General features: G+C 42.7%; 1 protein-coding gene across 8 annotated transcripts in view; it reads left to right on the forward strand.

Moving 5' to 3' along the window:
* The window catches only part of LOC121586940 (histone deacetylase 9-B), a 154,972-nt gene that overhangs the window by 102,780 nt on the left and 27,748 nt on the right, over window positions 1–24,444 (forward strand). Inside the window, exons 1-2 of one of the 8 annotated variants that reach the window (XM_045226478.1) lie at window positions 6,911–6,996; window positions 7,226–7,317. The exons of 5 other annotated variants lie outside the window; for them this stretch is intronic. In XM_045226478.1, coding sequence (XP_045082413.1) covers window positions 7,290–7,317 — 28 coding nt within the window. In that variant the 5' untranslated portion in view covers window positions 6,911–6,996; window positions 7,226–7,289. Of the gene's footprint in view, window positions 1–6,360; window positions 6,997–7,164; window positions 7,318–24,444 lie in introns of those variants that run through there. 2 more of the 8 variants (XM_045226476.1, XM_045226477.1) reach the window with 2 other exon arrangements.

Genomic DNA, 24,444 nt, shown 5'->3' on the forward strand with positions numbered 1-24,444 from the left:
AGCACAGGGCATCACCATGTAGAGTGGAACAGCATAGGTCATCACCATGTAGAGTGGAACAGCACAGGGCATCACCATGTAGAGTGGAACAGCACAGGACATCACCATGTAGAGGGGAACAGCACAGGACATCACCAAATAGAACAGCACAGGGCATCACCATGTAGAACAGTACAGGACATCACCATGTAGAACAGCGCAGGGCATCACCATGTAGAGGGGAACAGCACAGGGCATCAGCATGTAGAGGGAAACAACACATAGCATCACCATTTAGAGGGGGAACAGCACAGGGCATCACCATGTAGAGTGGAACAGCACAGGACATCACCATGTAGAACAGCACATGACATCACCATGTAGAGTGGAACAGCACAGCACATCACCATGTAGACCAGAACAGTACATCACCATTTAGAGGGGAACAGCACAGGGCATCATCATGTAGACCAGTACAGTACATCACCATTTAGAGGGGAACAGCACAGGGAATCACCATGTAGATGGGAACAGCACAGGATATCACCATGTAGAACAGCAGAGGACATCACCATGTAGAGGGGAACAGCACAGGGCATCACCATGTAGAGGGAAACAGCATATGACATCACCATGTAGAATGGAACAGCACAAGACATCACCATGTAGAGGGAAACAGCACATGACATCACCATGTAGAATGGAACAGCACAGGACATCACCATGTAGAGTGGAACAGCACAAGACATCACCATGTAGAGGGGAACAGCACAGGACATCACCATGTAGAGTGGTACAGCACAGGTTATCACCCTATATAACAGCACAGGGCATCACCATGTAGAGAGGAACAGATGAGGGCATCGCCATGTAGAGTGAAACAGCACAGGGCATCACCATGTAGAGGGGAACAGCACAGCACATCACCATGTAGAGGGGAACAGCACAGCACATCACCATGTAGAACAGCACAGGACATCACCATGTAGAAGGGAACAGCACATGACATCACCGTGTACAGGGGAACAGCACAGGACATCACCATTTAGAGGGTAACATCACAGGATATCACCATGTAGAACAGCCCAGGGCATCACCATGTAGAACAGCACAGGGCATCACCATGTAGAGGGGAACAGCACAGGGCATCACCATGTAGAGTGGAACAGCACAGGACATCCTAGAAAACAACTGGATGTTTTATGTGGCAGAAAACCTGTTCTAGTGTGTGTCCTCTTGTGTGTGTGTGTGTGTGAGAGTGTTTTTGTGTGTAGTGTGTATGTGTGTGTATGTGTGTGTGCTTGTGTGTGTGTGAGAGAGTGTGAGTGTGAGTGAGTGTGTGTGTGTTTGTGTGTAGTGTCCTTTCTCTGTTGACACCCTGTTCTCTCTGAGTAGAGATATAAGGGCCTTTATTGGAAAACACTCTGGCCCACTTGTTCCTCCATCCGTTGTCATGCCCCCACCCCTCCACACATACATACACACACACACACACACACACACACACACACACACACACACACACACACACACACACACACACACACACACACACACACACAGACAGAGAGAGAGAGAGAGACCACAGCTTCCCGCACGCACGCACGAACGCACATACACACACAGTGTGGGGAGATTGATGTGAGGGAGGTGACAGAAGCCCAGTCCCCCTACACTTGCACTTAGTCTCTCCGGGAGTGGAGTGGAGTGACTCTCCAGCCGGCGCGCTGACGTTCACACTTAAATGCTTTAATCGGACTAAATCAGACACTGGGCTCTGGTGACGCATCAGAGTGAGTTATAACGGGCCACAGGTACTGGCTATGACGTTAACCATCTACTGGCCACACCCACACCTCATCAGACTCAGGAAGAGGAGAGCCGGGTATAAATACAAAGTCTAGGTTAATCCCTGCTCCAATGAATTGTCTCTGTTAGCTTCCAATTAAAGCTTATCTGTGGAGAAAGTGGGGTGATTTTGTTTTGCATGACTGATTGGTTAGTTCAACGTTCCAAGACATGCATTGTATAATATACTGTTGTTAATATGCAGTGCAAATATTTTTTAGGTCATTTTTTTAGGAATTTCAGCACAGTGTTCAATATTAATTTACAATATTGTAACACAGTATTCCTGGAACTCATTGTGAAATGGTAAAGGTATCATTATGTGACTAGTCATTCAGGACTTTCCTAGCCTGGTTAACTAGCTTTCTGTGGTCAGGATTTTCCTAGCCTGGTTAACTAGATTTCTGTGGTCAGGACTTTCCTAGCCTGGTTAACTAGCTTTCTGTGGTCAGGACTTTCCTAGCCTGGTTAACTAGCTTTCTGTGGTCAGGACTTTCCATGTGTACAGTTACCCAATAGAGTTGACATTTTTCAGAATAGGAAGTGCATTGTCATAATCCCAATCCCAATCCCTGGCCGCTTGAGACCCTTCACTTCCTCTGTTTACCCTGACCTCACCTGTGACCCTGTGACCTGTGACAGCTCCAGGTCTCTAGGCTTTAGGATCAGAGCTGGTCTGTCACTGTGACAGATGGGGCTGTTCTTAAAAAAACACAACAAAAATATATTAAAGACATAGAACTTCACGATTTACATTGCAAGACTGACAGATCTTTAATCCCCCCTCCCGGCACGGCAGCCAAATCCCCCTTTAGATAGACTACATAGAGATGGATGGATCAGGAGTTTCCTAACTCTAATTACCCTAATTTACTGGGGATTATGATGCCTGTGGAGATAAAAACAATCACTAATTGTAGACCGTGTTTTCCATGATGTACGCACTTTAGGTTAGCCGGGCAGATAGACAAGTCTTACTAGGATAGATATATTTAACTCTCACTAGAATAGATAGAATGACGTACAGTATGCATGATGTCTCTGCAAACCCGACGTAGTAAACTCTTAGAATTAATCTAAATCTATTAGGTAGCCGGTAAATCATAAGGCTGTCCAAATGCTCATTTATTTATTAATGATCTTTATTAAGAAAAACATTATCAAGCTGTTAAATATAACAAAAACAAACATCACGTTGGTTTTATTGCCACTTGTTGTAGCCTAGCCTGTGAGCTATGCATTTCCTCTTCTGTGTGTTTCTCTTGTTGTGCTGTAATAAAAGGATTGAGGTTTTAACTGTTTGGCCAGCTGAAATAACACAGTCCACCTCCTTTCTCTCTGTCTCTCTGTCTCTCTCTCTCTCTCTCTTTCTCTCTCTCTCTCTCTCTCTCTCTCTCTCTCTCTCTCTCTCTCTCTCTCTCTCTCTCTCTCTCTCTCTCCCTCTCCCTCTCCCTCTCCCTCTCTCTCTCCCCTGCCTGTAGAGTCATAAAAGCGCTGAGCAGGACTCTATAAATAGCACTGTGCTGGCTTCATGCCCCTGGCTGGAGGACAGGTCAAATTATGAAGGAAAAGAAGATGACAATTTTAAAGGCACAGCCCGCTAGTTTGTCCAGTAACACAGGCCTGCTAGTTTAGTCAGTAACTCAGGCCCGCTAGTTTAGCCAGTAACTCAGGCCCGCTAGTTTAGCCAGTAACACAGGCCCGCTAGTTTAGCCAGTAACTCAGGCCCGCTAGTTTAGCCAGTAACTCAGGCCCGCTAGTTTAGCCAGTAACTCAGGCCTGCTAGTTTAGCCAGTAACCCAGGCCCGCTACTTTAGCCAGTAACTCAGGCCCGCTAGTTTAGCCAGTAACTCAGGCCCGCTAGTTTAGCCAATAACTCAGGCGCGCTAGTTTAGCCAGTAACTCAGGCCTGCTTAGCCAGTAACTCAGGCCTGCTTAGTCAGTAACTCAGGCCTGCCTAGCCAGTAACTCAGGCCTGCTTAGCCAGTAACTCAGGCCTGCTAAGACAGTAACTCAGGCCTGCTTAGCCAGTAACTCAGGCCTGCTTAGCCAGTAACTCAGGCCTGCTTAGTCAGTAATTCAGGCCTGCTTAGCCAGTAACTCAGGCCTGCTTAGCCAGTAACTCAGGCCTGCTTAGTCAGTAACTCAGGCCTGCTTAGTCAGTAACTCAGGCCTGCTTAGCCAGTAACTCAGGCCTGCTTAGCCAGTAACTCAGGCCTGCTTAGTCAGTAACTCAGGCCTGCTAAGCCAGGAACTCAGGCCTACTTAGCCAGTAACTCAGGCCTGCTTAGCGAATAACTCAGGCCTGCTTAGCCAGTAACTCAGGCCTGCTTAGCCAGTAACTCAGGCTTGCTTAGCCAGTAACTCAGGCCTGCTTAGCCAGTAACTCAGGCTTGCTTAGCCAGTAACTCAGGCCTGCTTAGCCAGTAACTCAGGCTTGCGTCTATCAGTGGTCAGAGGGAACACTCGACCTGGCGTGTATGTTATGAATCTAATTATCATGTTATGGGGTCTCTACTGGTGCTCTGATGGAATAATACGCTGTTCTGTTTTTAGAGCCTCCTTCCCTTCCCGCTCAACAGATCATGTGGATGTATTATCAAACAATGCACTCTTTTGTTCCTCTGTACCAGTGGAGGCTGCTGAGGGGAGGACGGCTCATAATAATAGCTGGAACAGAGCGAATTAAATGGCATCAAACACATGGGAACCATGTGTTTGATGTATTTGATACCATTCCACTGATTCCGCTCCAGCCATTACCACGAGCCCGTCCTCCCCAGTTAAGGTGCCACCAACCTCCTGTACTCTGTAATGCTATCAATGCACAGCACTCTCTAGTGACCTAGTTCTGATGCAGTAGTTTGTGCTTTTTAAAAACCTGTTGTGTCACATGAAAGACTTTGAAAAGGACATGAACAGTGTTTTTGACAAGGACAAACGGAAGCAAATAGGAAAGTTCAGATTTCCAAGCCGTTAATGGATCTTAAACACGATTGGCTGGCTCAGGGCATGCTTCCTCACGATTGGCTGGCTCAGGGCATTCTTCCTCACACGATTGGCTGGTTCAGGGCATGCTTCCTCACATGATTGGCTGGCTCAGGGCATGCTTCCTCACACGATTAGCTGGCTCAGGGCATGCTTCTTCACACAATTGGCTGGCTCAGGGCATGCTTCTTCACACAATTGGCTGGCTTAGGACATGCTTCCATACATGATTGGCTATTTTAGGGCATGCTTCCTCACATGATTGGCTGGCTTAGGGCATGCTTCCTCACACAATTGGCTGGCTCAGGGCATGCTTCCTCAAGAGCAGTACAGACGTAGGATCTTAATTTGATTACTATTTTCTTACTGAGATTTTTCCTGCACAGCAGGAAATGCAAACTTGTAGTGTATTCAAGGTTTAAAAAGGCTTCTAAAGTTTGTAATTTCCACTTCAAAATGTAATATTTGATTTGCCTTAATGAAAAATGTATCAACACCTACAAAAAATGTCCATTCATTATAATCCACATAATAATTCACATTTCTTGTTGCTGCAGGATTATTTTCCCGCTGTAGCAAACTGCCTCAAATGAAGATCCTACATCTGTAGTGTCCTGGATGCACACTGACCCCTGCTCTCTCTCTCTCTCTCTCTCTCTCTCTCTCTCTCTCTCTCTCTCTCTCTCTCTCTCTCTCTCTCTCCTACACTCTGAGATAATAGTTACTATTCCACTTGGTCAGGTGGTTGGGTCAGGGTGGTCTGGGAGGGTTGACACAGTTAGTTATATAATACATGTGTTTGTTTAACATTCAGAAAATGGTGCTGTTTTGTTACTCTCAATGACTACCCAATCATCTTGAGCGTGATCTAATAACCAACCTATCAGATATGGGCTGCCAATAAGAATATAAATTATGTTGTCACAAGACAGAATATCACAGGCACCATAAACTACCATAAAAGAAAAACAACAGTTACAAGACCTTGTAAGGATGAGGAAATATATTTGATTTGGACAGTATATTGTGGAGAAAGGGATATAAGGATGAATCTTGTAAGAGAGAAAGAAATTAATCCCAGTTGAGAGAGGGTGGAGAGATAGAGAGAGAGAGAGAGATAAATAGAGGGAGAGAGAAAGGAGATAGTGAGAGAGTGAGAAATAGAGTTGAAATGAGAGAAAGAGTGAGAGATAGTGAGAGAAAAGAGCAAGTGAGAGAGAGAGGGGGAAGAGAGAGGAATCAAGCAGAGTGAGCCTCCATCTGCAGCTCGGATGGGCTCTGCTCTGGGAGAGAGGGAGGGAGGGAGTCAGTCAGGAGACATGCCTTCTGGCAGGAATCTAGCTGTAGAGCTGTAGAAGAGACAGCTGTGTATGGTGGAGATATTTTTAAACGCATCAATGCTGCTCCAATCCCCTCGCCTCGGCCCTCCTATTTATAGCCGGGGCCGGCCATTGTTCTATTTCTGTCACCTATGGGCAACGCTGTTGTTAATTCACATGCAATTTAAGCTTGCACCCTCTCCGGCTTAAGCATTACTTTTCTGTGAGAGGTTGACGGGTAAACAGCACACGGCTTAGCTCAGCTCTGACTAGTACACTCCCCAACTAGAAGGCTGAATCCCACATTCAGGTTCACTCTTACTGCTCAGACATTACTGAGAGAGGTATAGAGAGCAGGAGACAGACAGACGAGAGAGAGAAACGACAAAGAGAGAGAGCGAGAGATCAGAGGAAATAAGAGCAGGGTAGTAGCTCAGTGTTACAGCAAGAGAAGAGAATCAGACTGGCAGTCATCTTCTCTCTGTCTGAACAGGGACTTCTTCTCTGTGTTTTATTGTGCTGTGTAGTCACAGTATAGTGGGGAAAGCCTCACAGAGGGAGTGTGTGGTGTGGTTATTGTATTGCGTTTCAGCACAGCGAGAGAGAGAGTTTCCTCAGAGGAAAAGGAGGAGAGCTGTTTCTGTCGCTGTACGCTGTCGTGGTCGTTCCCCTGAGTGTGCGGCTGCGAGAGGGTTGGCTCTTTGGGGACAGGAAGAGCAGGGCTAGCGATGTGACCTGAGCGCTGAGTGGAGTATGCTGCAGACGATTTACGAGAGCGAGTCAAATTTCTCCACCACAACAGACAGGCTCGTTGGCCACCAGCGACTCTTGGACCAGCACAAGATGCACAACGTCAACTCAGGTGACCAGACCCACCATGCTCTCTCTCTGCTCCTAAACGGATAGCCTGTCTTTCTCAGTTTTCTCTAGATTTTTTTTGCACTCTTTTCCCCTCTCTCTCTCTCTCTCTCTCTCTCTCTCTCTCTCTCTCTCTCTCTCTCTCTCTCTCTCTCTCTCTCTCTCTCTCTCTCTCTCTCTCCCTACCTCCCTCTCCCTCTGTTTCATTCTCTCAACTCTCTGGTCTCTCCCAGTCGGTCTCTATCTAACTGCCTCTGTGAAAGGAGGGCTCCAAACTTCCCAGCACAGCAACGCATTATGATCAGGCACTGCTTTCTGTATCCAGGTATTTACATGTGTGATATTATACTGCATGGTTTTACAATGTGCAGTGCTTATGGATGGGCAGTTCCTCCTTGTATTCGTTTACTGTCATTGTTTCTCAGTTTGCTTGTGTCTGAATGGAGTAAAACAAACATGTATAAAACTGTCTGTATAGTGAGTGTTTGTAAATACTCATAGTTTTATCATTGTGTGGATATGGACTTAATGCACAGTTTGGATTTTTAACTGTGCTCTGGTGCATATTAATAGCACTGTGCTTTTTACAGTCATTGTCACCACAATGAAATGGCATAACAACATGAAAGGGATGTTGTGTTTGGATAGGGAGGCTTCCACGTCAGTCTTCACTTTTTAGGTATAACAGTAACAGGAAATACCATGGTAAAAATACAAACAGTACAAGGCAAAGGGGAATGAACATCAAAAGGTTATCTCTGTGTCTCTGTGGATGTTTACCAAACACAATGACATTCTATTTCTGACCTGAGAAATGAATCTCAGGGTTCAAACGAATCTGTCATAATTCTGAGTAATGTCGGTTTACGGTATTCACTCAGTGTGAGTCACTTTGCTATTCTCTGCCTTTTGGACTTGTGGTAGTTCAGAAAATTCACTTGGCTCTTGTCATCTAATGGATCTAGGGCTGTTGGACCAGCATTATATTATGGGAAAGCACACACAGATACAGTAAATGTCAGGAGTTTTGGTGGGCAGCATTGTTATGACAATACACAGATTGAGTCATGTACTGCGTATTGTAGGCAGAGAGTGGTATACAGGAAATTATTATTACGGCTATTGATTTCTCAATAACTTGTGAATATCAGAGATAAATGCTTGAATTATTAATTTTACACATCCTCACATTGATCACCAAGGATACCACATGCTCTGTGGACATGCATTGACTCTTATAGTTTGTTTCTGTAAACTCAGTGTTTTTCTCCTCATATGCATTATACTGCTGTCTGTTGCAAAACTATATTCAACCACCAGTATATTACATTAACCACAGAACAAACACATCTCTACTTCATTAACAACAGAACAAACACATCTCTGCTCATTAACTACAGAACAAATACATCTCTACTCATTAACCACAGAACAAGCACATCTCTATTCATTAACTACAGAACAAACACTTCTCTACTTCATTAACCTCAGAACAAACACATCTCTACTCATTAACCACAGAACAAACACCTCTACTTCATTAACTACAGAACAAACATATATCTACTTCATTAACCACAGAACAAACACATCTCTACTTCATTAACTACCAGACAAACACATCTCTACTTCATTAACTACAGAACAAACATATCTACTTCATTAACTACCAGACAAACACATCTCTATTTCATTAACTACAGAAAAAACACATCTCTACTCATTAACCACAGAACAAACACATATCTACTTCATTAACTACAGAACAAACATATATCTACTTCATTAATCACAGAACAAACACATCTCTACTCATTAACCACAGAACAAACATATATCTACTTCATTAACCACAGAACAAACACATCTCTACTTCATTAACTACAGAACAAACACATCTCTACTCATTAACCACAGAACAAACACATCTCTATTAATTAACTACAGAACAAACACATCTCTACTTCATTAACTACAGAACAAACACATCTCTACTCATTAACCACAGAACAAACACATCTCTATTCATTAACTACAGAACAAACACATCTCTGCTTCATTAACTACAGAACAAACACATCTCTACTCATTAACCTCAGAAAAAAACATCTCTACTTCATTAACCACAGAACAAACACATCTCTACTTCATTAACTACAGAACAAACACATCTCTGCTCATTAACTACAGAACAAACACATCTCTACTCATTAACCACAGAACAAACACATCTATATTCATTAACTACAGAACAAACACATCTCTACTTCATTAACTACAGAACAAACACATCTCTATTCATTAACTACAGAACAAACACATCTCTACTTCATTAACTACAGAACAAACACTTCTCTACTTCATTAACCTCAGAACAAACACATCTCTACTCATTAACCACAGAACAAACACATCTCTACTCATTAACCACAGAACAAACACATCTCTACTTCATTAACTACAGAATAAACATATATCTACTTCATTAACCACAGAACAAACACATCTCTACTCATTAACCACAGAACAAACATATATCTACTTCATTAACCACAGAACAAACACATCTCTACTTCATTAACTACAGAACAAACATCTCTACTTCATTAACTACCAGACAAACACATCTCTACTTCATTAACTACAGAACAAACATCTCTACTTCATTAATCACAGAACAAACACATCTGTACTTCATTAACCACAGAACAAACACATCTCTACTTCATTAACTACAGAACAAACACATCTCTACTTCATTAACCAGAGAACAAACACATCTCTACTTCATTAACTACAGGACAAACACATCTCTACTTCATTAACTACAGAACAAACATCTCTACTTCATTAACTACAGAACAAACATCTCTACTTCATTAACCACAGAAAAAACACATATCTACTTCATTAACTACAGGACAAACACATCTCTACTTCATTAACCACAGAACAAACACATCTCTACTTCATTAACTACAGAACAAACACTTCTCTACTTCATTAACTACAGAACAAACATCTCTACTTCATTAACTACAGAACAAACATCTCTACTTCATTAACCACAGAAAAAACACATATCTACTTCATTAACTACAGGACAAACACATCTCTACTTCATTAACCACAGAACAAACACATATCTACTTCATTAACTACAGGACAAACACATCTCTACTTCATTAACTACAGAACAAACATCTCTACTTCATTAACCACAGGACAAACACATATCTACTTCATTAACTACAGCACAAACACATCTCTACTTCATTAACCACAGAACAAACACATCTCCGCTTCATTAACTACAGGACAATCACATCTCTACTCATTAAGCACATTTGCCACAACTTAATTGTTATTATACTCTATTATATTCTGTTCTATTCTATTCTGTTCTGTTCTATTCTGTTCTATTCTGCTGTGTTCTGTTCTATTCTGTTATATTCTATTCTGTTCTATTCTGTTCTATTCTATTCTGTTCTGTTCTATTCTATTATGTTCTGTTCTATTCTGTTCTATTCTATTCTGTTATATTCTATTCTATTCTATTCTATTCTGCTCTGTTCTATTCTGTTCTATTCGGCTGTGTTCTATTCTGTTATGTTCTATTCTGTTCTATTCTGTTCTATTCTGTCCTGTAGACAAGCTGAAAGGTAGTGTAGTACATGATCCATGGTAGTCAGCAGAACAAGAGGAGAAGTGTGAATAAGGCTGTAGCATGACACATTCTAGGTCCTCTGCTCTGTCAATAGACCACCAGGTCAATCCCAACAACAGCTTTTCTCTTTCCTTCAAGCCATGCATTTCACTTCTTCTTCTTCTTCTTCTTCTTCTTCTTCTTCTTCTTCTTCTTCTTCTTCTTCTTCTTCTTCTTCTTCTTCTTCTTCTTCTTCTTCTTCTTCTTCTTCTTCTTCTTCTTCTTCTTCTTCTTCTTCTTCTTCTTCTTCTTCTTCTTCTTCTTCTTCTTCCAGAACATTATCTGCCAAACAACAAGATATTTTAAGTACCTGAAATTCAGGCTTCTTGCTTCTTATTCTGTGGGTCAGCTATTCTTAGATGTGTTATTTTGGGCTTATGGCATTAGCCAGCTAAGATTAGGCACCTTGCTGTCGTTATCAGTCCATCTCAGCAGCCAGCAGCACGCCCCTGATATAACACTGCTTTGGAAGGAGAGATATACTTAGAAGATTCTGTAATTTACCTATTTAGTGTGTGTGTTTGTGTCTGTCTCTTATTCTGGTATCACTTGTTGACAATTATATTTTGGGTTCTAAAAATACCCTTGTCAAATGCCTTTTATGAGGGCTGCATGGGAGGTGGGGAGGCACCACAGTGACTGCTGCACAGCACACAGGTCTGTTCTGTTGGACTAAGACCATGGAGACAGGGTAAACAGTTTAGTATTCAAAATTGAATACTTTATTGCCATACTGTACCAACCGAAGTTGTTAGGAATTTGACCTAGTGAAGCTCATTAAAAGCAGGAAGATACACATACACATGCAGTTGAAGTCGGAAGTTTACATACACTTAGGTTGGAGTCATTAAAACTCGTTTTTCAACCACTCCACAAATTTCTTGTTAACAAACTATAGTTTTGGCAGGTTGGTTAGGACATCTACTTTGTGCATGACACAAGTAATTTTTCCAACAATTGTTTACAGACAGATTATTTCACTTATAATTCAATGTATCACAATTCCAGTGGGTCAGAAGATTACATACACTAAGTTGACTGTGCCTTTAAACAGCTTGGAAAATTCCAGAAAACAATGTCATGGCTTTAGAAGCTTCTGATAGGCTAATTGACATCATTTGAGTCAATTGGAGGTGTACCTGTGGATGTATTTCAAGGCCTACCTTCAAACGCAGTGCCTCTTTGCTTGACATCATGGGGAAATCAGCCAAGACCTCAGAAAAACAATTGTAGACCTCCACAAGTCTGGTTCATCCTTGGGAGCAATTTCCAAACGCCTGAAGGTACCACGTTCATCTGTACAAACAATAGTATGCAAGTATAAACACCATGGGACCACGCAGCCGTCATACCGTTCAGGAAGGAGACGCGTTCTGTCTCCTAGAGATGAACATATTTTGGTACGTATGAAAAATGTATGCACTCACTAACTGTAAGTCGCTCTGGATAAGAGCATCTGCTAAATGACTAAAATGTAAATGTAAAAATGTGCTAAAAGTGCAAATCAATCCCAGAACAACATCAAAGGACCTTGTGAAGATGCTGGAGGAAACAGGTACAAAAGTATCTATATCCACAGTAAAACGAGTCCTATATCGACATAACCTAAAAGGCCGCTCAGCAAGGAAGAAGCCACTGCTCCAAAACCGCCATAAAAAAGCCAGACTACGGTTTGCAACTGCACATGGGGACAAAGATCGTACTTTTTGGAGAAATGTCCTCTGGTCTGATGAAACAAAAATAGAACTGTTTGGCCATAATGACCATCGTTATGTTTGGAGGAAAAAGGGGAATGCTTGCAAGCCGAAGAACACCATCCTAACCGTGAAGCACGGGGGTGGCAGCATCATGCTGTGGGGGTACTTTGCTGCAGGAGGGACTGGTGCACTTCACAAAATAGATGGCATCATGAGGAAGGAAAATTATGTGGATATATTGAAGCAACATCTCAAGACATCAGTCAAGAAGTTAAAGCTTGGTCGCAAATGGGTCTTCCAAATGGACAATGACCCCAAGCACACTTCCAAAGTTGTGGCAAAATGACTTAAGGACAACAAAGTCAAGGTATTGGAGTGGCCATCACAAAGCCCTGACCTCAGTCCTATAGAACATTTGTGCGCAGAACTGAAAAAGCGTGTGCGAGCAAGGAGGCCTACAAACCTGACTCAGTTACACCAGCTCTGTCAGGAGGAATGAGCCAAAATTCACCCAACTTATTGTGGGAAGCTTGTGGAAGGCTACCCGAAACATTTGACCCAAGTTAAACAGTTTAAAGGCAATGCTACCAAATACTAATTGAGTGTATGTAAACTTCTGACCCACTGGGAATGTGATTAAAGAAATAAAAGCTGAAAGAAATCATTCTCTCTACTATTATTCTGACATTTCATATTCTTAAAATAAAGTGATGATCCTATCTGACCTAAGACAGGGAATCTTTATCAGCAATTGTGAAAAACTGAGTTTAAATGTATTTGGCTAAGGTGTATGTAAACTTCCGACTTCAACTGTATATATATATATATATATATATATATATATTTGCGAGAAAGAAAACATATGGGGGATTGGAGGTGATGCAGACAATTACATTGATGGAAGTTACAATCTATCTGCAATATTAAAGCTGATCTACCCCCCCCCAAAAAAAGACTACGCTTATAGATGATTCACTTTCAAACCGCATATTTGGAACGTTCAACTATTGTTTAACAGTTGAAGAGAAACACACTGTTACATATTTGTAATGCAGAAGCGATACAAAGTAACTGTAATGCAATATAAACATCTAAACATCTTTGTTGAGCACTGTGTGATTCAAATGAATATAACGGTAGAGAGAGTAGCAGACAAACCAGAGGCCATGGTCACAGGAGGACAGTATAAAAACACTGTATTTTGTTATTCTCAACAATCCCACTTCCTGACATTACATTTTGTTAACTAATTAGTCTTTGTGTCTGAGCACTTTGTTTTGGTCACTTTAGAATGCTTTGATGTCACTGCTACCTGGGTCATCTCATTAAAATCACAAAGAGATGTTGTCTTCCTCCCTCAGTATTAATTGAGCTTCTTCAACATGAAAGCCAGAGAGATGAGTGTTATTAAATTAAGTGTGAATTTATGAAGAGCTCTGTTGGACAGAAACCTTTATGAATGTAGGTCCTCCAGATAGTGGCAAGGACAGCTTCATCACCATTGACTGTGATTATTAACCCACTCATAACACACCATTTTAGATGGTTTCAGATGTTATGTCTACCATGTGTACTCTCAGGCTAAGCAAATTAATGTACAGTTGAAGTCGGAAGTTTACATACACCTTAGCCAAATACATTTAAACTCTGTTTTTCACAATTCGTGACATTTAATCCTAGTAAAGATTCCCTGTCTTAGGTCAGATAGGATCACCACTTTATTTTAAGAATATGAAATGTCAGAATAATAGTAGAGAGAATGATTTATTTCAGCTTTTATTTCTTTCATCACATTCCCAGTGGGTCAGAAGTTTACATACACTCAATTAGTATTTGGTAGCATTGCCTTTAAATTGTTTAACTTGGGTCAAACGTTTCGGGTAGCCTTCCACAAGCTTCCCACAATAAGTTGGGTGAATTTTGGCTCGTTCCTCCTGACAGAGCTGGTGTAACTGAGTCAGGTTTGTAGGCCTCCTTGCTCGCACACGCTTTTTCAGTTCTGCGCACAAATGTTCTATAGGACTGAGGTCAGGGCTTTGTGATGGCCACTCCAATACCTTGACTTTGTTGTCCTTAAGCCATTTTGCCACAACTTTGGAAGTATGTTTGGGGTCATTGTCCATTTGGAAGACCCATTTGCGACCAAGCTTTAACTTCTTGACTGATGTCTTGAGATGTTGCTTCAATATATCCACATCAATTTTCTTCCTCATGATGCCATCTATTTTGTGAAGTGCACCAGTCCCTCCTGCAGCAAAGCACCCCCACAGCATGATGCTGCCACCCCCGTGCTTCACGGTTTGGATGGTGTTCTTCAGCTTGCAAGCATTCCCCTTTTTCCTCCAAACATAACGATGGTCATTATGGCCAAACAGTTCTATTTTTGTTTCATCAGACCAGAGGAAAGTACGATCTTTGTCCCCATGTGCAGTTGCAAACCGTAGTCTGGCTTTTTTATGGCGGTTTTGGAGCAGTGGCTTCTTCCTTGCTGAGCGGCCTTTCAGGTTATGTCGATATAGGACTCGTTTTACTGTGGATATAGATACTTTTGTACCTGTTTCCTCCAGCATCTTCACAAGGTCCTTTGCTGTTGTTCTGGGATTGATTTGCACTTTTAGCACATTTTTACATTTACATTTTAGTCATTTAGCAGACTCTCTTATCCAGAGCGACTTACAGTTAGTGAGTGCATACATTTTTCATACGCACCAAAGTACGTTCATCTCTAGGAGACAGAACGCGTCTGCTTCCTGAGCGGTATGACGGCTGCGTGGTCCCATGGTGTTTATACTTGCATACTATTTTTTGTACAGATGAACGTGGTACCTTCAGGCATTTGGAAATTGCTCCCAAGGATGAACCAGACTTGTGGAGGTCTACAATCTTTTCTTCTGAGGTCTTGGCTGATTTATTTTGATTTTCCCATGATGTCAAGCAAAGAGGCACTGCGTTTGAAGGTAGGCCTTGAAATACATCCACAGGTACACCTCCAATTGACTCAAATGATGTCAATTAGCCTATCAGAAGCTTCTAAAGCCATGACATCATTTTCTGGAATTTTCCAAGCTGTTTAAAGGCACAGTCAACTTAGTGTATGTAAACTTCTGACCCACTGGAATTGTGATACAGTGAATTATAAGTGAAATAATCTGTCTGTAAACAAATGTTGGAAAAATTACTTGTGTCGTGCACAAAGTAACTGACTACTGGACACAGAGACATAAAAATGGTATCCCGAGTTCATATGACTTTGGGGAAGTAAATAAAGGGCCTCATTGCCAAAATCCCGAAGTATCCCTTTAAGGACATAGACACATTAAACTCTATGGTGAATGGCCGGGGGTTTGAGTGGTGCAGATTGTGGCACTGCATGGCAGCGGCTCGGCTCTCTTTGTTAGCTATAAAAGATAGCCTGCAAGCCACAGCTCTGGTTGAGCTGCAAGGACGAGCCTGACTGCCTGAGACTTAAAAATAAAGGTCTGTTTCTTGCTTTAGACATGCCAGCTGCTCAAAATAACAAGGCACTTAATGAGAGATCCAGCACCACATAGCAGACCCAAGCATCAGGCTATTTCTGCCCTGAAACATCTTCTGCATCTCCCAGTTTCTAATAATACAAGGCCAAAATGCAGCTAGAAAGGGCTCTAAAAGCTTGGTTGAATGTCAGAGTGTTTTTGGAAAGCAGGCAAAAGTATTGTTGAAATAATTTAGGATTGATGGATTGACTATATTGCACTGTATTTATGGTTAAGTGTCAGTTGTCGTGATCTAATTTCTAGTTTGTTGCTGTCTTTTCACTTATATTCAGATAATTTTGGATTGTTGGATTGACTGACTGTAAGTGTTATATTATTATTATTATTATTATTGGCCTGTTGTTTGTCGCTGTCTTTTAACGATTGTGTCTGTCAGAGCAGATGTAGAATCTTAATTTGATCACTCTTTTGTTGCTGAGAATTTTTCTGCGCCGCAGGAAATGCAGATGAGCTTCCTGATTTAGATAATTTCACTGAAAACCCTCACTAACACACTGTTATATTAACAGTATTGCACTTTGTATGTAGCCTACTTTTGTCCAGCTAACAGCCTAACCACCGATCAAGCAACATTATGGACTAAACATTAAAATCCTGTTGCTGCAGGATTATTTTACTATGACAATACTGGTCAAATTAAGATCCTACATCTGTAGTTAATCATTTTAAGTGATATCATAGTTTATATGTTTCCCTTGACTGGCAACAGGATAATGGAAAATGCTGTAAAAGCAATCATTGGCTTATTATCATTTAGACTCAGAACAGAGTTTAGTACTTACTAACCCTTTCCTGGCATGGATTTATTTGGACAGGAGCTCTATAATATTATAATGGTCTTCACAGAGCTCTATAATATTATTATGGTCTTCACAGAGCTCTATAATATTATTATGGTCTTCACAGAGCTCTATAATATTATTATGATCTTCACAGAGCTCTATAATATTATTATGGTCTATACAGAGCTCAATTATATTATTATGGTCTTCACAGAGCTCTATAATATTATTATGGTCTTCACAGAGCTCTATAATATTATTATGGTCTTCACAGAGCTCTATAATATTATTATGGTTTTCACAGAGCTCTATAATGTTATTATGGTCTTCACAAAGGGCTGCTAAGCAGTCAAGCAAAGTGCCATCAGAGAGATGAATAACCCAATACTTGTTAATTAACCTAGTGGGGCTAGTGTCATAGTGTTGGCCACAGTCTCATCTCCATTCAAAATGATACATTAAACAGTATGGGCCAGTTTCTCGGACACTGATTAATTAAGACTACACTATATACACAAAAGTATGTGGATACCCCTTCAAATTAGTGGATTCGGCTATTTCAGCCACACCCGTTGCTGACAGGTGTATAAAATCGAGCACACAGCCATACAATCTCCATAGACAAACATTGGCAGTAGAATGGACTTACTAAAGAGCTCAGTGACTTTCAACGTGGCACCGTCATAGGATGCTACCTTTCCAACAAGTCAGTTCGTCAAATTTCTGCCCTGCTAGAGCTGCCCTGGTCAACTGTAAGTGCTGTTATTGTGAAGTGGAAACATCTAGGAGCAACAACGGCTCAGCCGCGAAGTGGTAGGCCACACAATCTCACAGAACGGGACCGCAGAGTGCTGAAGCACGCAGCGCGTAAAAATCGTCTGTCCCCGGTTGCAACACTCACTACCGAGTTCCAAACTGCCTCTGGAAGCAACGTCAGCACAATAACTGTTCGTCGGGAGCTTCATGAAATGGGTTTTCATGGCCGAGCAGCGGCATACAAGCCTAAAATCAACATGCGCAATGCCAATCATCGGCTGGAGTGGTGTAAAGCTCGCATCTGGAGCAGTGGAAACGCGTTCTCTGGTGTGATGAATCACGCTTCACCATCTGGCAGTCCAATGGACGAATCTGGGTTTGGCGGATGCCAGGAGAACGCTACCAGCCCCTGTGCACAAAGTGAGGTCCATACAGAAATGGTTTGTCAAGATCGGTGTGGAAGAACTTGACTGGCCTGCACAGAGCTCTGACTTCAACCCCATCTAACGCCTTTGGGATGAATTGGAAGGCCGACTGCGAGCCAGGCCTAATCGCCCAACATCAGTGCCCGACTTCACTAATACTCTTGTGGCTGAATGGAAGCGAGTCCCCGCAGCAATGTTCCAACATCTAGTGGAAAGACGTCCCAGAAGAGTGGAGGCTGTTTTAGCAGCAAAGGGGGGACCAACTCCATATTAATGCCCATGATTTTGGAATGAGATGTTCGAGGAGCACGTGTCCACATACTTTTGGTCATGTAGTGTATGTCAATGAAGAGTCTCCATTGAGAATGCTTTTTAGTCCAGGACTAGGCTTCATCTGTGTCTGGGAAACTGGCCTTATAGCCTATCCATTGACTGCAAATTATGCAAGACACCTCCTATGGTATGTAGCTGTAGGATCTAACATGGGCACCATCTTCCAGACTATTGTTATTATTATTAGACAGATAGATGATGGGAAGAGATCCAAGAAAACATATCTCACATCACAGACGTCACATTTACATTTAAGTCATTTAGCAGACGCTCTTATCCAGAGCGACTTACAGGAGCAATTAGGGTTAAGTGCCTTGCTCAGGGGCACATCGACAGATTTTTCACCTAGTCGGCTCGGGGATTAGAACCAGCGACCTTTCGGTTACTGGCACAACGCTCTTACCCACTAAGCTACCTGCCGCCCGTCACAACATGTAACACTTCCACCAGTCTCTCTGCTGTGTGGTGGGTGAAGCCTGCTAATAAAAACAGACACATGGCTGCGTCCCACATGGCACTCTATTCCCTATGGGCTCTGGTCAAAAGTAGTGCACTATATAGGAAATGGGGTGCCATTTGGGAAGCAGCCACCTGCCATCGCCATCCCAACGTCTCAAATTAAGACTGTGATCGTCACTCTAACCACCATGGGGGCTAATGAGAGACAGATCTGTTATAGAAATAAACACGTTGGGGACAGTCGGTCACAGAGCTGTGTGGTGGTGGTGTTGGCCTGTGGTGTCAGAGAGGAGGCCAGTGCAGTGGGAGTGCAGCCACTGGTTATGAGTCACCCTATCCCCCATTGGCAGGGCCCTCAGAGGGGAAGAATTTGGGCATGAGGCAGGGTGCTGCTTGTCTCTCCCTGGTGCTAAAAACAAATGGGTCCTGTCATTCATAAATCTCTTGTTTACCCGCCCGCCCTGCCGTCGGCGCCTAGTGACACCTCTCCACCAATGAGGAGGGCCCCATCGCTTCTTTCGCTCAAGGAAAGCTGCAGGTGAATGAATGTCTAGCAGCAACAGCTTATTTTATCTTCTTCAAAAAGCCAAAGAGGTTGATTCTGTGCTCCTTTCAGGGCGATTAGCTTAAAAAAACAACTCTGTGTTAAATTAAGCAGACAGCCTGACATGCGTGACAGTCTTTCACACATTGTCTATATTAAGACCCAGGCAGCTCAGAAAATATGTTATATTTAGCCATAGTTACTGCTGCTTCCGTGTTCTCCTCCTTTGCCTTGACTGGTATTTGCAGTGCAATAACAGCAGATTTCAGTTTCAGTTGCACGTATAACATTTGACATAGTCATTTTTGGATCCTAAACTTAGCCGTAGGTAGCCACAGATATAAGAAGGGTAGCCACATATATAATCAGATAGACATTGGTCTATTTTAATGTGGGTGTATGATGCTGGTTAATTAAAACCAGACATGGTGATAAGATCTGCCGTCTTTGCTATCTGTTCTGTTTATCAGGGTGCTGTGTCTCTGTACAGTGTCTGCACTTGACCTAAACAACAGACGGCTTTATGTTGATAAGAAGTATAAATCATACTTCCACGTTTGAAGGTCTAGTTCGAAAAAACCTTGAGTGTTTCAACTTATAAAAGAGTTATCCCGCTGACTTAAAATGTTAAGTTACGTCTTATAATGTAACTATAACTGTAACTTTGGTCATGTTAACTTTCTAAATGGTCGTTACTTACATTTTGAAGGTGGCTGGGGTTACTTACCTTTTCAATTTGAAACAACTAAACATTTTTACAGTGAAGAATCTGCAGTGGAGAGTAAACCTTGTAACCTCATCCTTCAGACAGAGCGATGTGACATTATCTTTCATAACCATACATGCGCTCTCTGTCACGCAGAGTCATAAGACCGTAGCCAAATGGAGAACAGACAAACAGGCCCAACAGGAGGCTCTTCTGAGTGTCTCCGTCCCAAATGGAGAACAGACAAACAGGCCCAACAGGTGGCTCTTCTGAGTGTCTCCGTCCCAAACGGTACCATATTACCTATATACAGAATATAGTGCACTACTTTTGAACAGGGTCCATATGGCTCTGGTCAAAAGTAGTGCACTACATAGGGAATAATGGGGGCATTTGGGATGCAAGCAATGACTCCAGGGTCATTTCAACTCCTCTGGTGCTGTCAAAGGTGTCCTTATTCCTCACCTCTTAGAGCTCGGACCCTTCTGAGAAAAACAACAACATGAATTTCACATGTGAAGTGTTCCAAAAACACGTTTTCATGTGATCACATGTGATCTTATGTGAAGTTAATGTGATAATGTCACGCCCTGGCTCTGGGGACTCTTATATGTTGAGCCAGGGTGTGGATTTTCTATGTTTTGTTTTCTATGTTTTTGTTTCTAGATCGTGTTGATCTATGTTGGCCAGGGTGGTTCCCAATCAGAGACAGCTGTAGCTCGTTGTCTCTGATTGGGGACCATACTTAGGCAGCCTGTTGGCACCAGTTTATTTGTGGGATCTTGTTCCGTAGGGTTTTGTGTATAACCTAGGACTTCACGTATCGTTTGGTTTATTGTTTTGGTTCGTGTGTGTACTACTGAATAAAGAATGTACGCTTATCACGCTGCGCCTTGGTCCGCTTCATCACACAACGATCATGACAGATAACATGTGAAAACATATGTTTTTTTCTGTAAGGGGGGGGAGTCACATCGCTGTGCTGTGCTCTATTATTCTGATGGAGCCTCGTTAGGTTGGGAGTCACAGCGCTGTGCTGTATGATTCTGGTGGAGTCACAGAGCTGTGCTGTATGATTCTGATGGAGTCACAGAGCTGTGGTGTATGATTCTGATGGAGTCACAGAGCTGTGCTGTATAATTCTGATGGAGTCACAGAGCTGTGCTGTATGAGTCTGGTGGAGTCACAGAGCTGTGCTGTATGATTTTGATGGAGTCACAGAGATGTGCTGTATGATTCTGGTGGAGTCACAGAGCTGTGCTGTATTAATCTGGTGGAGTCACAGAGCTGTGCTGTATGATTCTGGTGGAGTCACAGAGCTGTGCTGTATGATTCTGATGGAGTCACAGAGCTGTGCTGTATGATTCTGATGGAGTCACAGAGCTGTGCTGTATGATTCTGATGGAGTCACAGCGCTGTATTATATGAATCTGGTGGAGTCACAGAGCTGTGCTGTATGATTCTGGAGGAGTCACAGAGCTGTGCTATATGATTCTGATGGAGTCACAGAGCTGTGCTTTATGATTCTGATGGAGTCACAGAGCTGTGCTGTATGATTCTGATGGAGTCACAGCGCTGTGTTGTATGATTCTGATGGAGTCACAGAGCTGTGCTGTATGATTCTGATGGAGCCTCAGCTAGATCCTCCAGATCAAAGTGGAGCGTCTTAATGCCCGTCACAGTGAAGGTAGATAATTAAATATTAAATGAATTAGACATCACAGTGCTGGGTTCTCCCTCAGCCAGCCAGCAGGTGTTTTTCAGGCTATATTTAATACCATTAGAGAAGTAGCAGCGCCGTACCGCCAGGGCCATCTCTGTCTGTCTGACTTACTCTCTGCCATACGCAGCCCTTTCATTGGTTCACAGGTTCACCGCTGCACCCCTGGTGCAGCTACAAAATAGACTTTTGTCAAGTACTTACAAACTAAGATGAATATTTCTTGTCACTAGAGGAAGGCTGTGTCTCCGACAGGAGCTCCTCTGTTATTTAAAATGAGCTGTTTTTAGAACACAGAGACAAGAGAGAGGGGGGAGGGGAGAGAGGGAGAGAGTGGGAGAGAGTGGGAGAGAGTGAGAGTGAGAGAGAGAGAGAGAGAGAGAGAGAGAGAGAGTGAGAGAGAGAGAGAGAGAGAGAGAGAGAGAGAGAGAGAGAGAGAGAGAGAGAGAGAGAGAGAGAGAGAGAGAGAGAGAGAGAGAGAGAGAGAGAGAGAGAGAGAGAGAGAGAGAGAGAGAGAGAGAGAGAGAGAGAGAGAGAGAGAGAGAGAGAGAGAGAGAGAGAGAGAGAGAGAGAGAAAGGGGGGAGGGGGAGGGAGAGAGATGAAGTACAGCCTTGGGGGAGTCCCCTTTGCTCTCTTCTCTCTGAATGTGACAAAGAAATGAGAAAACCTCTAGTATCAAAACAGAAACTGGCAGGGTAAAGAAATATGGTGAATGTATCTTTGATTCCATCCATGTAGCCTTTCTCAAGACAAAATATAAGTTACAATACAAGAAATTCTATTTTTTTCCCCCAGATAGGTGTTTGTGGCATGATGTGTGAACGTGTTGAAGGTTTTTTTTCTCCCCTTGTATCAACTCTAGGCTTACATACCGGTAACAGTCTAAATAGGATGATGGTAGCCTACCCCAGCTGCAGTGTCACATAGCAACTGTAGCTAGGATAGGAAGGATGAGACAAGGAGACAACATGCAACAAGAGGATATCTGTTCTGCAGGAAGGATGCCGTCTGCCGCCGCCTGCCAACGTTACCATGGCAGCCAGTGAGGGTGGTAGTGGTGGTGGAGAGGGTGTGGGGTTGTCAGAGCCCAGGATTGCGGCACTTGCTTTTATGTTTCTATTTATAATCATGAACGACACTGCCCGCCCGCCCTCCGCACCACAGAGGGGTTGGTTGGATGGTGTATATACGGTGGCAATGAAAAACTGGCTGCACCGCCACCACCAAGTGGAGGGAAGGCAATATGTTTCACATTATCAGTGAACACTATAACAGGGAAGGCATGTTGTTAATGGAGAAATGGGCTAATGGAGACTTGTTCTGGTAGGGCTCAACTCTGACCAGGCATTTTAAGGGACTTGGGTTTGACATTTTATGGGTTTTACATGTGCCGCACGAGTGAGGAAAGCTTAGGATGCGTCCCAAATGGCACCCTATTCTATGTAGAGTGCACTACTTTTGACCAGAGCACTATATTGGGAATAGGGTGCCATTTGGGACGCACACTTCTAGTGGCCACCGGTTCCCATAGTGTGAACAGGTACAGTGAACGCTGTCAGGATTCTCACAACAGGTGCTGCCTGAAACACTGCTTGTATTTGTTCTCCTAAATGTGACCCTTGAGAAGATTAAGGCAGTGAATGCACCTGATAAATCTCTCCTCAGCCTTTGGCATTTTAAGTAGGTTTGAATATTTTCTTTCAGGCTAAAAATGGAAGAGACATGTATAAGGCCTGTACAGTCTGTACTCTTCTCACAATGTGAGTGATGCCATGACAAGAATAGAACTAGAATATTCTAAAAAAAAATAGCAGTGAACAAAATGTCATGTGACCAGAGAACAGTAGTTACTATCTGTGGTATTATGAGAGATGGGTTGTTTTAAAAGAAAAGGCTTGCTGTTATCCATAACCTCATATGAGAGGAGGAGAGAGATACAGTGAAACAGTAACCTGGGTTTAACCAACCTCTCCTCTGGGGCAGAGAGATGGACTAGCCTTTCCTCTATGGTGTGAAGTGGCTATTGATTTCCTCTGTGGACCAGGCTAAATGTAGAGCTTCAACACAGAGGGGGATGCCCTCTCTCTCTCTCTCTCTCTCTCTCTCTCTCTCTCTCTCTCTCTCTCTCTCTCTCTCTCTCTCTCTCTCTCTGCCTCTCGCTCTCACTCTCTCTCTCTCTCACCCCCCTCTCTCTCAATGTAATTTCAATTTCAATTTAAGGGGCTTTATTGGCATGTTAAACATATGTTAACATTGCCAGAGCAAGTGAACTAGATAACAAACAAAAGTGAAATAAACAATAATCAAATGTCCTATTATGGGGAAATTAAAGTACAAAAGGGAAAATAAACATAAATATGGGTTGTATTTACAATGGTGTTTGTTCTTCACTGGTTGCCCTTTTCTTGTGGCAACAGGTCACAAATCTTGCTGCTGTGATGGCACACTGTGGTATTTCACCCAAAATTGGGTTTGTTTTCTAATTCTTTGTGGGTCTGGGTAATCTGAGGGAAATATGTGTCTCTAATATGGTCATACATTTGGCAGGAGATTAGGAAGTGGAGCTCAGTTTCCACCTCATTTTGTGGGCAGTGTGCACATAGCCTGTCTTCTCTTGAGAGCCAGGTCTGCCTACGGCGGCCTTTCTCAATAGCAAGGCTATGCTCACTGAGTCTGGGTCAGTCACAGTTCTCTCTCTCTCTGCCTAACTATTACCTTTAATGAGAGCAGGTTGACAGAGACAAAGATAATCTGCACTGAAGTGTTAGACACTACATTGGTTTCCTT

The sequence above is a fragment of the Coregonus clupeaformis genome, chromosome 17, assembly GCF_020615455.1.
Source record: "Coregonus clupeaformis isolate EN_2021a chromosome 17, ASM2061545v1, whole genome shotgun sequence".
Taxonomy (NCBI): domain Eukaryota; kingdom Metazoa; phylum Chordata; class Actinopteri; order Salmoniformes; family Salmonidae; genus Coregonus; species Coregonus clupeaformis.